General features: G+C 48.5%; 1 protein-coding gene across 1 annotated transcript; it reads right to left on the bottom strand.

The window, feature by feature from the left end:
• Nucleotides 1–1,080: 1,080 nt before the first annotated feature.
• LOC115324171 (serine/arginine repetitive matrix protein 1-like) lies at nt 1,081–3,997 on the bottom strand. Its single transcript, XM_040209796.3, has 2 exons — nt 2,137–3,997; nt 1,081–2,073 (listed from the first exon to the last, which is right to left on the bottom strand). The coding sequence occupies exons 1-2, from the start codon at nt 3,559–3,561 to the stop codon at nt 1,705–1,707; spliced, it is 1,794 nt and encodes a 597-aa protein (XP_040065730.1). The 5' UTR covers nt 3,562–3,997; the 3' UTR covers nt 1,081–1,704.
• Between the last annotated feature and the right edge of the window lie 13,096 nt (nt 3,998–17,093).

Raw genomic sequence — 17,093 nt, forward strand, 5'->3', positions numbered from 1 at the left:
CCGAGAACTTTGGAAGGCTGTGGCTGTGCCCGGGCTGACTTTTGGAAACTCAGTCATATGTGTTCCTAGTGAGCTACGCACATATCTCGAGCGGCGCCAAAGGGAGGTCGGACGACAGGCACTAGGGTGTCATGGACAAGTAGCCAATGAACTGATAGAGGGCGATGTCGGCTGGTCTTCCTTTGAAGCGCGGGAGGCAAACAGCAAGCTTCAGTACTACACACGTCTCCGGTACATGAACGGAGACCGGTGGGCCAGGCGAGTTTTTATGTACATTCACCTGAAGCATATCAACTCGACGTGGAGGAAGCGAGTCACTTGTCTTGGGACAAAGTTTAAGATCTTCAGCTTGGCCACTGAACCTCAAACAGAAAAGGAGTGGATGAGCACAGTGCGGGAGGAAGTGAAGAGGGTTGAGAGGGACCGTTGGATGAGCGGCATGCTACAACACCCTTCCATGCACATGTACGCGTCTCTGAAGACGGAGATTGCCCCGGTGACTTTCTGCGGGAACACACTGGGCAGTCGACTACTTATAGAGGCCCGTGGTGGTGCCCTACGTACCCGCCTATACCGAAGCAAGTACGATAGCAGCGTGACTGACACGGTATGTAGTGCGTGTGGAGCGGGCGAAGAGACAATCGACCACTTGCTGCTTGCGTGCAGGGCGCTACACCCAACGCCTGTCGTGGGTGCCCGCTTGGAGCAGGCACTTGGTTTCACCAACGAACAGATCCATGTAGCATGCTCCAAGCGGAGGCTCGAGGCATGGTGGCAGACTCGAGTGAAAAATCGGGGTCGTGACCAAGACGACCAAGGTGACCAAGATGGCCAATAGCCGCTGCTTTACTTTTGGCTGGAGGGGCAAGCGTTCACTTAAAACGACGGTGTCATGTGAACTGATTAACTTTGACTGTGCGAAAGTGACGGTTGGCGAACTTTGGACACACGTGCTAACCAGTTCTCTTTCGTTGTTGTCCTTTTTTTATTTAGTTTTTATTTTTTGCTTTTATTGGCATGTCTTACAAGACTCTCGTTACAAAGAGATTGTGCCTCAAATATACATACATATACATACATACACAAAGTCGGAATCGGATTTGCATGGTGTAGTGAATAAAATCGGTCACCCGTGAAAATAAAGAAGAGCAGGGCCTGCGTGGGCCTGCGTAAACGAGGGGTCTTACATGCCGAAGAGGTGAACGGCGGGCGCCGGCGGGGCCGGGCGCGGGAGCCCCGGACGGAGAGAGAGAGACGTCCGACGACGACGGTGGCTGGGTCGTAACTCATTTATTTAACGGTTAACAACGTGGGGGTTGAGCGCCACGGGGACGCAACCCTGATAACACGGACAATGGTGTAACGGTGGCGCCATCTGGTTAGTGTGGCGAGAACTACTTAAATGAAAAAATTGAAATACTACACTTTCCTTTCCTTAAAAAAAATAACTACCTATCCTTCCCTCTCTTAGGAAAGAAAATTGAATAGACTCTTTTTTTTTCCGAAAACTGACGCCAAACTGCAGGGCAGTTGGGAAGTATGGAAATGTACTGAAATTAAAGACATTTCCATGTCAAGACACTGGAAAATGTGAAATTAATGAAAAGGAAAAGCACGTCGCAAAAGATTTGCGGAAAGCACACACTGGAAAAGGCTGCGCTGGAGCAGTAAGCTGGATAAGAAAAAAAAAAATTGACTGAATGTTCACAAATATCTTGAACCCAGTCCAAAAGAGTTAATAAAATAGTCCTTCAGGACGTCTGGCAGCCGCCGACGACACTCTTGCGCGGAGGCGTCTGGACCCTGGGGCTCTGGTGGCTCCGGTCTGGGGAACGGCTTGGGCTGCGTTGTGATGGGTACCGAACACCCACTCACAGGTGGTTGCACTGGCACTGGTTGCACCTCAGCAGGACCCTCGGGAAGGGGACTCCCAGCTGGAACAGGACCCTCAGGAGGGGAAGGGGGGGCCTCAGGACTCAGGCCAGGGTCAGGACGTTGACCCGCAGGATCTGGATTGGTGGTGTCCGGGCTAGCCGGACCAAGGACAGGAACAGGCGGCTCTGGGGGAGCCGGCCGGGCTGCAGGCAGGGCTGCAGCAAGAAGAACTGCAGGCGGGGCTGCAGAAGGAAGCTCTGGATGCCTCCGGTGGGCGGACGCGAACACGGTGGGAGGGTTGCTAGGCCCCCCACGGTCGAGTCGTGGCCACCGGGGTCGACTCTCGCAGACACGGTCTAGATGACCTTGCTTCTGGCAGGAGAAGCAGCGACGGTGTGCGGCCGGACAAAACTTCCTCGGGTGGCAGGGGCCACCACAGAAACGGCACCGCTCCGGAAAATCATCGGGCGGCGCGACGGTGTAGATTGTTGCTGGGAGCTCGTAGTCCGGGAAGGTGATGCCTTGAATGGGAGTCCTTGTGGGACCAGGCCTTGCTTGCCGATGCTCGTAGTAGCCGCGGGCAGAGACCCGCCGGCCAGCAGGAAGGGCCAGTTGTCGATGATCCCGGTCGTGCCTCGGACGGCTTCGACACACATTTGCAAAATGTCCCTCACGGCCACACGAGAAACATGTGGCTCCCGATGCTGGGCACTCATCTCGGGGGTGGCTTCGTCTGCCACAGAAAAAACAACCGTCGTCGCGAACGACACGACGCGCCCCGGGGGGAGGATCACGTGGGCGCGCACGGAAGAACGGTCGGGAGGGAGCTCGCGATTGCCGGCGGTCGCGCTCTCGACGCGGCGGGAAAGGAGGAAAGGGCCGCTCGCGTAGCTCGCGTCCCGACGAAGGAGGGGGAGGCTCGCGCCTCGGACGACAGGAGCGAGATGGCTCGCGTGTTGACGGGGAAGGGGAAGGAGGAAGACGCTCACGCCGCGGGGAAGAAGACCCGCGGTGGCGGGGTGACTGCCCGCCATGTTGACCATTCCGGTCGCGACCGCGTCCATCTTGGATCCGATCGACCACGTGCGGCGTGTTCGGACTTGCGTCTAACGACAAGCGTCGGAAGTGATCGCAATCACGAGAAGCCCGCTCGAACTGCTGCGCTAACTGGACAGCACGTTCGAGGCTAGGTGCCTTAGTTCCGTCGGACTCTCTGATTAAACGATCTTGGACTTCCGCGTTACGGATTCCCGAAATAAACATTTCTGCGACGCGGCTCTCCAACGACTCTCCGTAGTCGCAAAACGATGCTAGGCGTCTAAGCGCCCCAAGATACTCGAGGACGGTCTCTTCTGGACCCTGGAACCTCATGGCGAACTTTCTACGCTCAACTACGACGTTTTGAGCGGAAGCGAAGTGGGTGTCCAAAGCGGACAACAACCTCTGAAACTCATCTTGTGCCGCGTTGACGGCTGGACTCGCTAGGTTGAACGCTTCTACGACGCGATTGCCTTCATCGCCGAGAAATGAAAATAAAATCGCCCTCTTGCGTTTCGGCGGAAAATCCTCGGCGTCGATCGCCTCGAGGTAGTTGAGGAAGCCGCGCTTCCAAGTTTGCCACGGCATTGACGGTTCGCCGGGCGTGGGGAGAAATTCGGCGGGAACGCGACCCTGCGCAGCCGCCATCTTGAAAAAGGCGGAAAAAGGCGCCGTTCCTTGTTAAAAAAAATTCACGTCCCGTCTAGACGCGGAGTACGGCGGGGGTTCGAAATGCGGAAAAAAAAAATTATCCCATCCTCGTCGCCAAAAATGTAGTGAATAAAATCGGTCACCCGTGAAAATAAAGAAGAGCAGGGCCTGCGTGGGCCTGCGTAAACGAGGGGTCTTACATGCCGAAGAGGTGAACGGCGGGCGCCGGCGGGGCCGGGCGCGGGAGCCCCGGACGGAGAGAGAGAGACGTCCGACGACGACGGTGGCTGGGTCGTAACTCATTTATTTAACGGTTAACAACGTGGGGGTTGAGCGCCACGGGGACGCAACCCTGATAACACGGACAATGGTGTAACGGTGGCGCCATCTGGTTAGTGTGGCGAGAACTACTTAAATGAAAAAATTGAAATACTACACATGGAATTCGATGGGAGAGCGCGCAAAATAAACCGAGAGCACGACATTCCTTCATTGAAAATCGACGAGAAACCATCTCCGTTAGTTTAGCCGGTCGCCACCGGTCGCCCATTCGGAGTGAGAGTTCGCGGTGCTCCACATAGATGGCGCCACAGAAAAAGAGAAAGCCGAGGGGGCATTTGGCTCTCGTTTCCCCACCTGTCTATCTTACACCCTGCACGAGAGAAAGAAAGCAACGTTGCCATGGTAAACGCGAAGAGTGAAAACTCTCAGCAATATAAACAGTGATAATTTAACGTTGTAAACTAAATTCTGAGCTATTCTAACGCTTATAAAAATCAATAAAGTCATTACGCTGCATTAACTTCCCTTCTGTCGAAATCTCAGAAATCTGGTGGTTGCGCAGTTTCGTATTCCTCAACCGCGCCCACCCGCGCCCCACCGGCGAAGCCGGGTATACACGTTTGCAAGTCCGGTCTCAGGGCGCCGCCATCTTCTTCAGTGGGGTGCGCTCTTGGCGCGGCCATAATCCGATTACGACGCCTTAGCAAGGCTTCGTAATTGGATTATGACTCGTCCGAGCGCACCCCAGCCAAGCAAGATGGCAGCGCCCTGAAGCCGGACTTGCAAACGTGTATATGGTTTAGTTTAGCGTTAACGCCAGGCCGTACATCTGCGCGCTACGCAAAAAGAATGCTTCGAAAGGAACGCGAATATCTTTCCACCGGTAAGTTCGTGGATTGTTGAAGTTCACGAAACTGCTCTGATGACAAGGAGGTTAGAAGTACTAGGAGGGGGCACGTTGCAATATTGGTGAAGCCTAGTGCCTAGTCATAAAAAGTTTAAACGATTTTGTGCCCAGCGTGACCGCAGATCTCTCTGACGATTGGTGCGCGTGACATGTCACGTGTGAGATGGATGGTTGATTGTAGAAGGACTCCTTCCAGGCTTGCGCGCGCTCCGTCCGGTAGGTTTTATCAGGTCGAAGCCTAGACTGTGGTGTAATCTAGTACCCCACAGCAAGACGAAGTCTAGGAAGTCTAGCTACGGTCACGTGATGTGGTCACGTTGGCATGGTAAGTGAGGAGAGTAAGGAGGAAAATGAGAAAGAGGCGAGGCGTCAAGGGAGCATGGCTTGTGGAGGCTACGCGGTCGACGTCATGCCCTCTCCTACCCTTCTATTCTCCATGTCTGATGATGTAACCGTATTTGGGACCCCGAGGGTCTGCCTGCATGATCCGCCGCTTGCGGCAGCCAGAATGTATGGGAAAATGGCGGACCTTTTCCTCTAGAGTTAGTATGTATGATCTCTATGCGGGCCAGTGCATCCCTTTTTTCGACGCCGGTGTAGGACGCCGATCTCACTACCCCTCCGCTTCGACTACGGTAGTGGTTATGGCGTACGCCAAAATCAATACCGTAGTCGTTTCGGCGTACGCCATAGCCAATACCGTAGTCTTTTTCGCATACCCCAAACACACTATCCTTACGCCAAATTCAATACCTTGAATAACGTCGGTTGAGCAGGGATTGAGCCAATTGAGCTCCGCATTCCGCTAAAACTGGCGGAAGTAGCTTTCTGCAGCAAAATACCCTGATTGTTTGTTGTTGTTTGTATGAGCAGCGGTACGCGCACGGCAGGCGTTGTTAATTTGGATTAGCGTTGATACGGCGGCGCACAAAGCTGAAGGGCACAAGCAAGGAAGCTTGGAGTGATTCTGTGTCGATGTGATTTGACGTCGCTTCTTTCTGTTTCTTCAGTCATGGTGCAAATGCAGGTGCCCGACTCCCGAACGATTCGAAGGCAAGAGTGGTAGCCCGCCTATCCGCTGCTCTTTCAATCGCATGCACTGTCGTCATTTTGGGCACAGCGGAAGAAAATAAGACGCTCACTTTTTTAAGTAGCGTGCGATCGGCCTGTCTAGGTTTTGGCGACACCGTTTCAGGCTGTAGATGAGAAAATTTAGCCACTACAGTACGACTGCTAGCCTGGGGTCTGTGCCTCACAACAAATCGAAACGGGTGGGGGTGGGGATCCCTGGCAGCGGGACCTTTCGCCGTACGAGCTGCGGTGCGCTAACACGCTCGACCTCCGATACCCCCTTGGGTCACAGCGCTTGCTGAAAGAAGTTTGGATCGTTTTACACAGATTTTGCAGTGCGTACGAGACGCACAACAGCTACGTACTACGTCCTAGATGCCCAAACTGAGGCTCGCTACTTGTGCGCGGCTCCCGTGATCTGGGGAACAGCCATGAAAATATTGCATTGAGAAGTACGAAAAAGTAATATAAAAGTAGAGTATTTAAAACTGGCTTGCATTGTCACTGAACATCTGATATTAAAACTGATTAGGAATGGCGATCAGATCGGGTGGGAATGTGATATAGATCATTAGATAGGCTCGGATTATGTGCGAAATTTTGTCGGAACAGGTGGCAGGTTCAAACTCGTTGCCCCCATCTCTGTTCCTATATTCTTCCAATGTGGCAGGTTCTTTTTTTGTGTGTGTATGTGTGTGTTTAGAGCTGCAGTTTTCTATACTTCATCTCCCCTTAGCATGGACTGTTAGCCAGATTCTACAAGTGTGAGCTAATTGCTTTGGATCACACCATGGTGGTTGCACGAGTGCTCATTCACTGCAAGCGCTGTGAAGGCAGTCGAGGCTATACCATCTTGTGCTTGCGCAGCCTTTGCGGTTTGAGGTCCTTTGTTTTGGCCTGTTCTTTTGTGTCTGGGTTTCATGTTCTTTTTGTTTCTTGTTTTGTGTGCTGGATATGGTTGGAAGTTATGTTACGCCTAGTAGTAGGATCTTTCGTAGAAACATCGGTTTGAGAGTAAATGGTTCTAGTACCTTCTTTCTTTTCCTTCTGGCCGAGCAATGAACCTTTTGTAGAAACATCGGTTTGAGAGTAAATGGTTCTAGTACCTTCTTTCTTTTCCTTCTGGCCGAGCAATGAACCTTTTGTAGAAACATCGGTTTGAGAGCAAATGGTTCTAGCACCTTCTTTCTTTTCCTTCTGGCCGAAGCAGAGAGGGAAAATGGTTTCTTCGTGTCGACTTCGGGACAGAAGATAACCCACGATGGGGACAAGGGCAAGTCTGGGGAAACCGTATCTAGGTCACAGCGGCTCTTTGGGCAAACAGGATGTGGCTCACGTTTTGTGTGTCGAACAGGTTAGAGAGGCCTGGTGCACGCATTGTTTTCTAGCCATTTATTCTCGATCCCAGTCGCGTGTCTAGGTGGCAGCACGTATTCGCCAAAGGGTGGATTGTGAAGGAGGTATGGACGTGTATATAAGGCGGTGTTTGTTGAATAAACTTCAACCTGTGTCCGAGACTTCAATGTTCATTTCTTTTTTTTTTATTTTCTTAGTCTCGGGTTTACTATGTTTGTCATTCTTCAGCTCGCCTGTGTTTTCTCCCTTTCTTCACTGAATAATGTACTGGTCAAGAATTATCTGGTCTTACCCAAAGTCGAAGGGAGACCAATGGAGTTGGAGGTAGACACAGTAGCTTACTACCTTGACCAGGGCAAGACCCTAGATGACGTGTTGCTGACACATGAGGAAGTTCTTGACCCAGGGATGAGCAGGTACAAAGAACCCTCGGTGAACCTGGATCTGAAAAAAGATGCAGCACTGCGCTTTTTGAAGGCTAGCCCTGTTCCGTTTGCAATGTGTACCGCAGTGGAGGAAGAACTCTGGATGCTCCAAAGCTAAGGCATAATCGAGCCAACACAACACTGAACGCGGTTGAAAAACTGGCGGTAAATCTGATGCGGGCTGTAACAAATTTTGTGGTGAGCGCGCTTGGAGGCACTCTTTTTTCAACAGTGGACCTCACTAATAATAATCAAATATTAATTTTTATTTGCACGAGAAAGTTTGCCCACTCAGCGGCGTGCGAGGCTAGACAGAAAGGTTAAAATTCTTACGCATGTGCGCCTGCTAGCTCGCCGCTGAGTAGGTGTAAACATAAACAAACTGTAGTTGTAAGTACAAGATAACACATATACACGTATGGAAACAATGAATAATCATAACCCAGAGGGGAAGATAAGAAAACTCGCTGTGCCCCAACCCACCCCCACGCAGACCATGGCAGAGGCCCCAGCCACAAGGCATTCCACTAGCTGTGTGTGACAGTGGAGACAGCAGATATGCTCACCATAAACACCATCAAAGGACGACACAGAGTGAAAAGGATGCTCTTGAAAATTTCGGCTGCTGCGGCAATTTTCCAGCTCTGCAAGGAGACAGTCCTAGCAGGAAAACCCATCATGTAATTTTACCTGGGTAATGTTGTGACGATCTGGATCGGTCATCAAGATAAATGGGCACCGTGCTCAGGAAAGACATGCCAACGTCATCAGCTACCATGCCAAAACTACTTCTTTTATTTCGATCATGAGAGCTCGCACGAGCCGCTTCAGAGCAGTGTCTCTTTTGCAGCTCGTCAAGTGCCAAGGTTTTTAAGTGTCGACCTGATATCATGCTGCCACGCAACAAACACTAAACAAACATTAAACAAATACTGCGTTGAGCAATATGCACATGATTAAATAATGATATACATACGACGTGATAAATGAGAAAAATACTTATAAAGTTTACAAAGTTCAGTCCCCAGGTAGAGGCTGCACAAATTTGACGACCGGCTCCAGTGTCTCCACATGCACTACATCGCGGCCAGTACCGTCCACGAGTTCAAGCTCATAGTTCACGGGAGAGAGCCGGCTCACAATTTGGCGAGGGCCAGCTAGTAAATCATAGTGTTGCCTTGACTCTGATGAGTGGGCTCTCCTACAACACGAGCTAGTCCTTCTCAAAAAGAACATACATGTGCCACTGTCAAAGTCGCTTTCTCGCTTTTCTTGAGCAAGCTTGATTTGTCTGGAGGTCAACTTCCGAGCTGCGTACCGCTGTCAAATGTGACACCAACGTTGGTGCTGAGGGTTGACAAGTTTCTAAGGTTCTGAGACAGAAGTCCCCTGGCAAAAAAAGGCTTGATCAACGGAAAATGGGGTCAGTGTCCGCATTGCTGAGCTTAATTGTCTTGATGCCCACTGCAGCACCAGAGGCGATGTAACAAACTACTAATGACACCTTCCAGGCGGTAGGGGCATCAGGTTTTCACTTTTCTCCGTCAACAATGCAACAGACTCAAAGTGCCGTTGCCATTCCAGAAATTCTTGGGTCAGCTCTTGCCGGCATCACGTGACAAAGTGGCCGCTTCTCTTACAAATGAGACGTAGTGGACGAACTTCAGGGTATTGGGACGAAGAACATTGAAAGTCCCGCGAAGTGTTTGACACATGCTGAAGCGACGCATGCTGCTTCCTTTACTTCTCCGTTGCAGAAGGGTGCTGGTGACGATTGCTGTCGTCAGCGTTCCGATGAGGCGGTGGCCGGCACTGCTTCGAGAGCAGGAAGGAGCGCGCTTTTTTTGTCCCTGCGCAGCTTGCACTCACTCTGCAGCGAGAGCCAAAACCGGTGTCTTTGGTTGGCTGAAGACAACCTGGTCAAAGCAAAGGAAAGAGTCCAGCAACTCATTCAACGAAGCGAAGCGCCTGTCGAAGCATGCTTTCGTGCTTTGTGGAAGAGTGTGGCCAGGATAACCTTGCATTTCTCCGCCTTCGTCTCTGGGTAGCTGCACTCGTGGATGAGCTCCAGTAAGTGGAAGGCGGAGTCGGTGCAGGACTCTCCCGAGTGCTGACTTGTGTTGAACATCTTTTGTTTTGCCTCAGCTTCGTTGTCCAGGTTGTAACGACGACAGAAAGCTTTCTTCATTTGCTCCTACATTGTTAGCTTGGCCGTCTTGAGGTGGTACATAATCCACATGGAGTCCTTAGGTGGTAGCTTGGATACAATCAATGGGATGGCCTCACCTGGTGCAACTTTAAACGTCTGGAATCTGAAATCTATCTGGTGAAACCAGGCGATGATGTCCGTGCGCAGCCGAGAAACCGAGCTGACAGTCACGTTGGTCAGCGACTGCACTGTCTGCGGCTGACTCAGCTTGAACAGGAACCCTCTTCCTAGGTGCTTTGGACCTTTTTTTTCTTTGCGGACTCTTGGAGCAGTGTTTGTCAGAGTCCACGCTGCACGAAAACTCTGAGGACGAGGTTTTTGGCATCCTTTCCTCAAGCTGATCAAGACAGTCCATGATGCTGACAGGTGCCAGCAGGCAAATTCAGTGTTGCCTGTAGCTGTGCGTTGAAGAATCTGAACGCAGACATTTTGAGCAAACTGCCTTTCCTGCAGCAAGGATGAGCCCAACCCTCCCACAGTTCTGCTCATGTTGCAAGCGTTGACAAGGGCGCTATAGTCTGTTGCAGGTCAAGAGTAGCATGAGAGTGGAGAAGAGGAAACCACCTCTACTTGTCATGGTAGGTGGTTTGCTTCTCTCCAGTGTTCGCTCCGCCAATGTCGAGAGAGAGGGACAGAGACTTCTCCTGCTATTCTTGACCTGCAGGAGACTCTAATTATGTTCCAGAAGCTGGCAGAAAAGACCACATAGAATTTCACCCTTTCGCACGTGTCCGAAGCAGTTCAGAGTAGAAATGTCGGAGGCCCCAGAGAGGATATTTTTGACCTATTCAAGAGTTTTGTTACGCTGCTGCTGCCGCTATTCATTCTGAGAACTGCAGTCCCCTGCACGCGCGATAACACCGCTGTGGGCCTGTGCGTGCAGTACACGAAACGACACCACCTGTCTTGTGCACGGCCGTCTGTCCCCTAGCTGTGAGCAGTTATGAGGTCACCAAGCATGTGCACAATAGCTGGTGAGATCAGTGTGTTGGTGACATGATGTTGTTTAATGCAGGGATCATGTGTTGTGATACCAATGGATCCACGGTCTTGGTCGCTGACTCTGGTGCACTCTGCATACCTCAGAATCATCGCCATGAAAGCCTGTGCCAGAAGCTATATATCTAACGGCCAGGAATTGGGGAAAATAGCATATATGGGTGTAGGACAATATATGGTCCCAGACAATATGGTCCCAGACAAAATGGTCCCAGGCAAAATGGTCCTGGACATTATGGTCCCAGACAAAATGGTCCCGGTCAAGATGGTCCCGGACAATATCATCCCGGACACTATGATCAAAAACAATATGGTCCCAAGCGCAAACCTGGACAAAATGGTCCCGAATAAAATTTCCGACACATTTGACGCCCTGTCTAAAATGTCACTGATATCTGCCCCACATGAAAAAAAGCTGCAGCTTCCAGCTGGAAATAAAGATTTCCAGCCGCATTTTCGGCTAATTTATACAGCACCAGCTGTAAATTCTGTTTACAGCTGGAAATGGATGCTGCTCATCCTGGAAATCACAAATTCCAGCTTGGAAGTACATGATCCACCTGGAAGTTTACCAGCCAGAGGAGGAAAAATCTAATTTCCAGCAAGAAGTTTGTCCATTTCTGGGTGGAAACAGCCTGGAATCCGGCTGGTAAAATAGATTTCCAGCTCCAGCCGTAGTCGATTTCCGGTTCCATAACACAGCCTGGACTGGAAGCATTTCTATGTGGGGCAGCGATTACTTTTAACGGTCTATTCGTCACATGTCGATTCGTCATAGGGGGAATAAAGGCAATCTACTGTGCAGATACCGCATGTTTTGATGCAATGTTAGAAAATAAGAATCGAAAATAATAAACATGCTTTTGAACACATGACATGTTTTATTACGTTCCCACAAAAGGTCTACCCTTCTTTGATGCTGTTTGGCCTCAGCAGCCCTTGCGCCATAAAAACCCAATCCAGTCCAAAAGGTCTACAATCTTGAAACGGCACTTGGCCCACGCCTTTCAGAGGGTCATTCATGATACGGCTCAATTGTTTGTACTGTGTGCAGATTGCTTGAAGTTGCTGTTGCATTTCTCGGTAGACTGGTTGAAACTCAAGTTGAACACACGAAAAGTAGAACAAATGGCGAAAATTATGCGTCAAAAATATAAACTCCAGATTAATTGACAAACAGCTCGCAATATAAGTATTTTGCGAATCACATTTAATAACATAAACCTGTGAAGACCAAGCAATTAAAAAGTAACTTAAAATAACCAATGGCTCATGTCACAAATGTTTACCAAAAATAAATACATGCAATCTACAAACCTGTGAAAAGCAAGAAAAAAAAATGCAGCGAAAACAACATGGGACCATTTTGTCCGGCCTGGCACTTGGGAACCATTTTGTCCGGGACCATATTGTCTGGGACCATATAATGTCCGGGACCATTATGTCTGGATCCCATACTGAATGCCAAACAACCAGAAAGCCAAGCTAAAAACACTGACAGTGAGAATGGCCAACATCCTGGAATGAAATTCACATAGGCTTTGCTGGTTCAGTGATGAAAAGCATTTCAGGTTGTTATACACCAAATGGCTGGGATAGCAGCATGTCGTCGAGCGTAGTAATCAAGGATTTGTGGTCTTTGTTAGACACAATTGAAGTGTTAATAAAGGTGTGTTTGGGCAACGGAGCTGCTTTAAGTTACCATGATTTATTGCATGAATATCATCTGAGTCACCAGCGCACCTCATCACCGGCAACTCAAAGGCTGAGCAGATGGTACAGGAGCTCAAGCAATTGCAAGGGCAACTACAGTACATCAAAACATTTCAGGTTTATGATTGGTTAAACGTCATGTATAGGTAGAACAGCGCAAAACAAAGAGGACTAAGGAAAGGAACAAACACCACAGGACGAACGCTGCACTAGTCCTGTGGAGCTAGTCCTCGTTTATTTGCGCTGTTTTATGTTTAGCCTTGCCCGCCAACGGGCTTGTGGGACAGCGCGCCTTTTTTTTTTTTAGGGGCGAAGCTCCTTAGGGGCTAGCCATGTCCGTACGTCCATCCGATGTCCGGCGTCAGGTGCTCGTGCTCACGAGCACGTGAGCACATGCCCCCGTGCTCGTATAGGGCAAAAAACAACCGCACCTCCACGTGGTGAATGATGTTGATGGGGCGAAGCTCTGGTGGTGCTTGTCTGCGTAGACGCTGAGCCGCAGCCTGCCAAGCCTTTCGTTCGTTTTCATCCATATCAGAAGAATGTGCGGTATGGGCATTTGACCGCAGCGTGACATGAATGAAAACGAGCGGAAGGCTCGGCATGCTGTGGCTCAGCGTCTACGCAGACAAGCACCACCAGAGCTTCGCCCCAATCACCATCATTCACCGCGCGGCGATGCGGTTGTTTTCGCTTCGGCTGCCCCGAACCTAGAATAGATGAAAGACACGGTTAAACGAAACTATCGCACCAGTTGCTTTCCCTGATGAAGGGACAAAATATGTTTGGCAAAGAAGATGCTGGTGCTGAAGGTTAATTTGCATATGACACATCCCACCCAGGTAGCACCAAAACATTATAATAATGTTATTTTTTTGTTTGGCCCAAATGTTTGAAATATGTCCTTAATGTCATTTTATTTAATATTTCCACAATGTTTATCTGTTCGTTAGATTAATGTTTTTCCATACGTTATTTGAACACACAGGAAACATTCCTTCAACATAAATTTAATGTTTGCAAAACGTTAAATTAACATTGAAGGAACATTCGAGAAACACTTTTACAACCGGTATGCAACGTTTGTAAAACATTAAATTCACATCAAAGAAAATGGTACTGCTACACTAGCAGAATATCCACAAAATGTTAGAAAGATCTTTTCAGTTGACGAAGACAAAAATATTATAAATCAGACGCAACCGCTACCCATGCAGTTACGCCTCTGCTGTGAACAAGGCGAACTGCATGGGTAGCAACTGCGTCTGATTACAATACTTTTGTCTTCAACTGAAAAGTTCTTTCTAACATTTTGTGGATATTCTGCTAGTGTAGCAGTACCATTTTCTTTGATGTGAATCTAATGTTTTATAAACTTGCATACCAACAAAACTGCAGGTAGTCAAAGCTGAAAGAAGGGTGTTGGAAAGGAACCTCCTTGAAACCCAACGACAGGCAGTGTTTCACTACAGACATGGCTTTTCTGAGGGCTGAAAAAGCTAAGACTTGCAACAAAATATTGCGTCCTGGGTCTTCGAGGAGGTCCTTTTTCACATACATAGCAATGTTTTCCAGAAGATGAACCACCGGACTCCAGTGCGCAATACACATAACGGGAGAGAATTGACTGTATGCACCTTTTGAAGAAGCTTGATCGTAGCATGTCCGTTAACTGAGGAAAAGAATGTTTGTGAAAGGCACAATATTGCACACTATTAACAAAAACGCTAGAATTAACAAGCTCCTTTTCATCACAGCACATATTGAGACGAAATAATTGCAATTTACTACCCTTGCAAAGATGAAATCAGTCAGGTACATGTACTAAAACATTTATTGTTTCAAATTAAACCAAAAGCATATACATACGAGTAAGGATGCTGCTAGACTCAGCTGTTAAAATGACAAGCCAATAACTTAAGACAAATCTGTATGTACTACAGAAACAAGCTTGAAACTGAGTAGAAGTGGTGACTAGAGCGGGTGAAGCTTGAAGCTGAGCTAGTTGGCTCATTGCTCTATATAGTGCCAGCTGAACATAAAAGAAGGGTTAGAGAGAGAGATAAGAAAGGCATACACCGCTGGACTAGGAACTGTTTCATCAGATCATCTTTCTCTTCATCTACATTGAGTTTCACTTCCTCTTTTTTTCTTATCTACATTGCATTTGATTTAATTGAGGAGTTCTTCTTCTAATCTTATACCCAAGCATCTTCTCATCTTCCATCTGTCCGCCATAAGTGCGGCCCTCTAAGGTACTCAACTTCCTTGTTGTGTAGTGCGATGGAAGGCACACACACACACTCGTCTGCCTTTGCGTCAATAGCAAGGGCCTCCAGGATTTCTCGAGTGAACTTGTGGCGGTTTCTTGCTAGGATGGTTAGGCTAGAAAACTCTGGTACACACCGGCACATGTGACAATGGGCGGGTAGGTCCCCTGCTGCAGTGGTGGCCTTCACCGAAGCTGCATGTTCCCTAGTCTGGTCACCGATGCACCTTCCCGTCTGTCCAATGTAACATTGACCACATGACAGTGGGATTTGGTACACAACCTCCTTCTCACATTCGGTGTGCTTGGTCTCGTGAGATACCTTGCAGTTTGTCTTCTCCTTGTTGGTCCCTTTGTTTACATGATGGAAAGTTGCACACAAAGAGACGAGGAAGGAACACAGAAGACAGACAGCACGATTCATGACAGGGGACATCGACACCAGGGGGTTAAGAGTTCAGTCGCAGAGGAATATTCGCAAAAAGGCAAGTTCTCTTTCGCTCATGCAACCGACGGCTGACTAACGCAGCGATCGGCCAGACTCAAGATGGTGAACGCCCTGAGCACCTCGCGCGTTTGTTTTTCATTAAAGCGCCCAATGATTGAGGTTTTTTCTAAAGATGGTGTGCAGATAGAGGTCTTACAATGCACCAAAAGGTTGACCTCATACAGTTTATGATTGTGCTCTCGCAGCCAGTCATTCGAACACTGTCTAGTCTGTCCGACATAGCATCTTCCACAGGAAAGAGGAATGCTGTATACAACGCTCGATGAACAGGAAAAAAAAGGCTGCACATGTTTTTTGTGGCACGTGTTTTTTATAATTTGTTCTCTTTGGCGCAGACCTTAAACAAATTTGTCATATTTTTTTAGGGGCTGATATTACTGTGGGCACAGCACACCTACTTGCCACTTGTTTTAGATTGTATCTACACAAGATATCGCATAATCTAAAACAAGTGGTAAGTAGGTATGGTGTGCCCGTAGTATTATCAGCCTCTAAAAAGATGTGACAAATTTGTTCTAAGGTTTGCGCCAAAGCGAAAAAGACACGCGCCACAAAAAACATGTGCAGCCTTTCACTCCTCGTTCATTGAGCGTAGTGTACAGCATTCCTCTTCCCTGTGGAAGATGCTATGTCGGACAGACTAGAAAGTGTTTGAATGACTGGCTGCGAGAGCACGATCATAAACTGTATGAGGTCAACCTTTTGGTGCATTGTAAGACCTCTATCTGCACACCATCTTTAGAAAAAAATCTCAATCATTGGGCACTTTAATGATAAACAAACGCGCGAGGTGCTCGATGCGTTCACCATCTTGAGTCTGACCGATCTCTGCGTTAGTCAGCCGTCGGTTGCTTTGAGCGAAAAAGAAGTTGCCTTTTTGCGAACACCTCACTATGACTGAACTGTTTACCCCCTGGTGTTGATGTCCCCCGTCATGAATCGTGCTTCATCTTTTCTTTCTTCACTTAATATACCAGAGTTGCGAGTATGCGCCTCTCTGACTTCTGTGTTTTTCCCTTGTCTCTTTGTGTGCAATTTTTCATCATGTAAACAAGAGGGCCAACAAGGAGAAAATGAACTGCCAAGTACACCAAATGTGAGAAGGAGGTTGTGCACCAAATCCCATGTCATGTAGTCAATGTTACATTGGACAGAAGGGAAGGTGCATCAGTGACTAGACGAGAGAACATGCAGCTTCGGTGAAGGCCACCACAGCGTGCAGAGCACCTACCTGCCCATTGTCATATGTGCCTGTGTGTACCAGACTTTTCTAGCCTAAACATCCTGGCAAGAAACCGCCACAAGTTCACTCGAGAAATCCTGGAGGCCTTTGCTATTGACGCAAAAGCGGACAAGTGTGTGGGTATACCTTCCATCGCACTACACCACAAGGAAGGTGAGTATCTTAGAGGGGCCGCACCCATGGTGGACAAATGGAAGACGAGGAGACGCTCGAGTATAAGACTAGAAGAAAAGGAACTCCTCAATTAAATCAAATGCAGTGTAGATAAAAAAGAAGAGAAACTCAACGTAGATGAAGAAAAAGATGATCTGATTAAACAGTTGCTAGTCCAACGGTGTGTCTTTCTTATCTCTCTCTAATCCTTTTATGTCCAGCTGGCACTATATACAATTGCCATGTGTAGAAGCAGTTAGAAAAACTTGATTACTAAAACGGTATCGTATTAAAGAAAAGCCGGAAAGGACTGACTAAAGCCTGTCACTAGACTAGAACAGAAGTCGAGACATTAAATAGGCCTATTGCCGCTTTAAAAAGTAAAATATGACAA

This window comes from Ixodes scapularis, unplaced genomic scaffold (genome assembly GCF_016920785.2).
Source record: "Ixodes scapularis isolate PalLabHiFi unplaced genomic scaffold, ASM1692078v2 PGA_scaffold2__306_contigs__length_199485367, whole genome shotgun sequence".
NCBI lineage: Eukaryota > Metazoa > Arthropoda > Arachnida > Ixodida > Ixodidae > Ixodes > Ixodes scapularis.

Coding starts and splice junctions, on each gene's coding strand:
- LOC115324171 (XM_040209796.3), bottom strand. CDS start 3,561: ATGGCGGCTGCGCAGGGTCGCGTTCCCGCCGAATTTCTCCCCACGCCC. Junction 2,074..2,136: donor CGTCCGCCCACCGGAGGCAT/CCAGAGCTTCCT, acceptor CCTGCAGCCCGG/CCGGCTCCCCCAGAGCCGCC.